At 35.7% G+C, this 5,275-nt stretch overlaps 1 protein-coding gene across 1 annotated transcript; it reads left to right on the top strand.

The window, feature by feature from the left end:
• Window positions 1-202: 202 nt before the first annotated feature.
• On the top strand, window positions 203-2,069 carry LOC136263042 (uncharacterized). Its single transcript, XM_066057492.1, has 3 exons — window positions 203-1,334; window positions 1,382-1,603; window positions 1,658-2,069. Exons 1-3 carry the CDS (start codon window positions 1,116-1,118, stop codon window positions 1,883-1,885), a joined length of 669 nt encoding a protein of 222 aa, XP_065913564.1. The 5' UTR covers window positions 203-1,115; the 3' UTR covers window positions 1,886-2,069.
• The last annotated feature ends 3,206 nt before the right edge of the window (window positions 2,070-5,275 follow it).

Genomic DNA, 5,275 nt, shown 5'->3' on the forward strand with positions numbered 1-5,275 from the left:
GATTTTGTGTATGGCGTTTTTTGTAGCCACAACTACATAAGACATGCTTGATGAAATTCACATCTTTACACATACTTGTTAACTTACCAGGAATTGAGTTTGTGGTTTTACTAAGTAATTGGATTGGTCTAGAAGACATAAGAGCGTGTGGGGTAGGCCACAACCCAGTTTATTGTTGCAACTTTTAATTTTGTATCCATAGCAATTTCATTGTGTATTTCAGAGTCTCGTACATCCTGAATGGCGTCATACCATAGAGGTGTTATGTATTTGGGACTTGTTTCTGGTTTTTTTTTAATATATAATGAGTAGTTTAACATCCTCTCAGAGTGCTCAACCAGGTGCATTGCGTAAGACTTAAGCAAGCAGAGTTTGCACTTTACAAATAACTGTGATGAAACTTCTTTGATAATGAGACAAGTACTCCCATCCTTGATCAGTAATTACAGGTTGCTTTGTATATAAACATTTTGGGACTTAGTTGGCTGGTGAACTTGTTACATAGTTACCTGTTTTAGATAGGTATCTTTTGTTGTTTTATCTGGCTTCAAGATTACAAAGATCATTTGATGATCTCTTGGTTATTGACTTGTTGTACCTTTGTCCTGGTGGGTGTTTGAGTTACACACATTGGTGTATCACTTAATTTTAGAGTGATAAGTGTTTCTTTCCAACTAACCAACTACATGTATTTGACCTTGTCACTATCACAAGATTGTTCCTACAGAAGTGACATTAAATTACAACAGTTCATGTGTGTGTGACAGGTCACACTGTCAGAACCCACCCAAGTGTAACACAATCACCTAAAAGAAATAATCCCAGCTTTGAAAAACACCTGCGTGTAGCCAGTCTGCAAATATAGCAAAATCCTGATGAGGAACTGAAAATGAAAGCCAAGTCATGTTACCAAGATTTACTAATTAATTAGCACCTCAATATAACTGCGGCAAGTTGATGACAAACATCTTTAATGATTCAATGTAGTTGCTAAATTAAGTGAACCATGGGATACTCAAGGAAATACGTATTACTACTATATAAGAGGTACTGGTTGGCTTACATCAAGTAGTTCAGTTCTGAGTTTAAACACACTCTAAACAGTATTATACAAGATGGAGTTGATGAAAGTGACGGTTGTACTGCTTGCAGTAATGGTGCTTACACCGTACATTACACATGCCCTTCCCATGAACATCACTGAAGACGATGGTGATCGTCCCTACTGTACCAAAACTACAGATACATCAGTCATCACAACAGAGACGTATTGCATACTGAAGGATGCACTGGCAACACTAAACACTTTCTGCAATAACAGCTATTATAATTTGGTAAGTGTACACAAATGATATCAACATGCATGATATGACCTCTGTAGGAATGTACTGTAAATGGCAAAAATTTTACATTTGGAAACAAATCGATCGTGAACGGCCAGGTAAATGAGAATCTGGAGGCAATCCTTGGAAAGTTGCATCTAGCAGAGGAGCTATGTAATAGTGAAGTGGACAAGTTGTACAGGGGAGAAGAATCTCTTACACTAGTGTGTAGTGAGCTGGAATGTGCAGTCACACCTGTTGCCCAAAAAGTGGCTCAATATGTGAGTAGCTCTAGCACCATAAATTCTCAAATTTTATGTAATCTCCCTGTACAGTTGCTGTTCGAGAAGTGTGGCTGTGAAGGTGAAGAATGTTCTTACACTCCAGGACAATTTATTGAACCCATCGGAGTATTTGATGTGACTCAACTGTTCAGTACACTTTATGACAGCGTCCACTCTCTTTATGAATTGTTTTCCTCCATTTCAAAGGTGCCCTTAATGGGTGCAACTTCATTGTGTAGTAACACCCCTGAGGAAGATACTAGTCCAATTCGTCCATGAACATAATAGGACAGAACATTTCAAATATGGTATCTAGTATTATGGGATTTTCATTTATCTTTGTATTTTGGATTTGATTAAGATTTCAAGTGTAAATTGTTAAGTATCAATGTCTGTAGTTGAGTGACTTATTATAAACAAAAACTGTCAAATAATACAATGCAGTGCATGTTGTATAGGTACTCAACAAAATGGTACATATTAAAGCTCTAATGATATAATTATTAATAAACATTACATCATTGTGGTGAATTATAATATTGGGCCGGGCATCCCTTCATGTGTCATTCTTGGGCCGATACACAGATAAAACACACATGTAGGGTAGAAAGGTCTTACTACTCGCCAGCAATCACAGAACTGCTTGGCAAATGCCTGACCAACAATATAATTTTGACCTTTGTTTTTGTATAAAATAAGACTGAAATATGTCAATTATAAATTTAGCTGCAAAAGTGATGAACTACCAGGAACTAAAATTCATAAACACTGTATTTTTGTATTGTGCTGGTAACTAGCTATAGCATGAATTAGAAATTAGTAATCAATTACAGTGTGGAAATAACTTCCCAAAAATATTATATTAAGGTGGGAAATTAAAGTATAAATCAAATTACAACATAGCGGTGAATAACAATGCAAAATAATACAGTATTATTCTAACAATGCAAAAATACAATACGATGACAACACAATAGAAACAAGATGGTTTAAAAGGACGCAGCAGTGGTCTGTGAACATAACACGAACAAGTTAAAACTTAAACAAGTTATACAAAGAGAAAAACAAGATGGTATACAACTCTATTGGAATGGTTACAACGATTTTAATGACAGTGTTGGCGATTGCCAGTGCTGCACCAACAAACACCACTTCTGATGACTTTTCCTACTGTGATGAAGAAGGCGGTACTAGTACACCACTTATGGGTGACAAAATTCTAGATGAACTTTATGATGATTTCGATAATACCTTGGACATTCTGAGACAGTTGTGTTTGGATCACAGTGAAGTTCTAGTAAGTTGGATACTAACTCACCCTAGGGTATAATTACATCCACCTTGTTTTCCACCAATAGAACTGCTCTGTTGAACCATTATCACCATTCACTCTGTCAAAGGATAGAGAGCTACAAAATGATTTTGTCAATGGCCAATTAGAGGTGTTCAAAGGACGACTGCTGTTGCTTGATGCAGCATGCAAGGTTGAAGAATGCAAGGCAAACAAAGGAATGCCTTCACTCCTTGAAGTTTGTGGTGTGTTGCGATGCACTTTGCAACCACTCAGTTGGAAGATAGTTGAATATGTGAGAAATAACTATGTTTGTGCAATGATATCAGAGCAGCGTGCATGCATGTATACATGCACATGTATGTACACAGATACATGCACATTCATGTACATACATTTATACACATACATATTATAGTACATCGTACATATAGAATACGATGACTGGGCAATCTATCTTTTGTTTTAGTTGGTAAATGAGAAGTGTGGCTGTGATTCAAACTGTCATTATCAACCTGGAAAATTTATTACCGATACTACCAATCAAGATACATCAATAGAACAGCTACCATCAATATTCTACAACACAGTTAACTTCATTGATGCACTGTTTAGTGAAATTGGAAGAATCCGAGGCACTGCAATGTAATTACATAACTGATTACATTCAAATGACTTGAATCAGGCATTATTTATATATTAGTAATTGTATATATGATTATTATTAACAAACAGTTCACAATTTAACTTGTGTATACAGTGAAATATAGATCATTAGGGGTCTTGCATAGGGAACTGCAACTTGAACAATTAAAATCAGCTTGTTTTTTAGAATTTAAAACTAATGGTGTTTATAACTTAGGATAGTGCCAATTCTGTACAGCTGACTTGACTATGACAAGTTAAGTGAAGACACACACGTACACACAAACACACACACACACACCGAACATGTAGCAAATACCATATCAAGTGATTCTATGTAGTATGCATGAGTGTGATGGGAGAAAGAAATCTTTTCTTGCAATATGCAATCACATATACATCTACCTCCATCATATCCTTACCAACTATTTTGAAAGGATGAAATTCATCAAGCTGTATGTGCGGTGCAACACCCTAAGCTACAAAGTTTCCTCAAATTTCCCACAAGTATAATGTACACATAGCTTTACGTGGGCTACGAATGCTTTAGTGAACAAAAAGATTTTGATTATAATTAATACATCCTCACATTTAACCTTTTCATGTTATGTTACACAACCGTATAGCAGTTGATATTCAAGACACAAAGATATTAATATCATAATTAGTATGTAATGCTTAGCTTGTAGTACTGTCAATGACTCAGTTGTGTGGTAATCTTAGTGGTCACTAAAAGAAGTAACTTTATAAAATTCCCTTATCTGCCACATGCCTTATGAAGCATATATTAGGAAGTCCAGGTGGTATAAAAGTAACTGATGAAAATGTTAACATCAGAATAGTTGATTTGTGAGAAATAAAGAAAAATGGAGCTACTTGGAGTATTCATACTGATTGTTGGACAAGCTATGCTACTGCTACCATCTACTGCTGCTAATCCGATCACAGCACTCAATATCAGTTCTCCTATAAATTCTACTGCTGTCAACGTTACTAATGTGAATACTACCAATGGAAATGCCACTAGTGCTAATGCTACTAGTGTTCCAGTGTGTAATAACACGCATGCTTACTGCTGTAGAAAATATGCTGGTGATGTGCCAACCCTTGGAGAGTTATATGCTGAGATGAATGGTAACATAGACTATCTATATGTTGCTTGCACCAATGATAGTTTTAAACTCAATGTAAGTTAGTAAAATACATAAGACTGAACATGTTTGAATACACGTGTGTTATGTGTAGGCTCCATCTGATAAGCTAAACTTTAATTTGGAGAAGAACAACAATGATACACAAAATGATTTCATTCTCCAAGCATTACACAAGCATATGGAGATCATGTATGCTGTTAAATCGGCATGCAGAAATGAAGCAAAGAAATTCTACAAAGGAGAGGAATCCAGGACAGATGAATGTAGAATGATGAAATGTAATTCAACAATTACTGAGCAACAGATGGTTTCATATGTAAGTAAGATATGTAATTTTTACATATAATATTATTTTTTGCATTTCTTACATTTAGCTTATTGGCAACAAGTGTGGGTGTGAGAAAGATGGTACAGTCAGTTGCAACTATATGCCATCACAAATGAGACACAAGAATTTCAGGAATAAACATCATCTGATGCACCAGCCCTGGTCAAACCTTGTGTGTTTGCTGTGGGACTCGTACAACTATATGCAGATAATCATTCAAAATATAAGTGAGCTACGTCACTTAGGATAAC

Source organism: Dysidea avara, chromosome 8 (assembly GCF_963678975.1).
Source record: "Dysidea avara chromosome 8, odDysAvar1.4, whole genome shotgun sequence".
Lineage (NCBI taxonomy): Eukaryota > Metazoa > Porifera > Demospongiae > Dictyoceratida > Dysideidae > Dysidea > Dysidea avara.

Coding starts and splice junctions, on each gene's coding strand:
- LOC136263042 (XM_066057492.1), top strand. CDS start 1,116: ATGGAGTTGATGAAAGTGACGGTTGTACTGCTTGCAGTAATGGTGCTT. Junction 1,335..1,381: donor ATAACAGCTATTATAATTTG/GTAAGTGTACAC, acceptor TGACCTCTGTAG/GAATGTACTGTAAATGGCAA. Junction 1,604..1,657: donor CCCAAAAAGTGGCTCAATAT/GTGAGTAGCTCT, acceptor CTCCCTGTACAG/TTGCTGTTCGAGAAGTGTGG.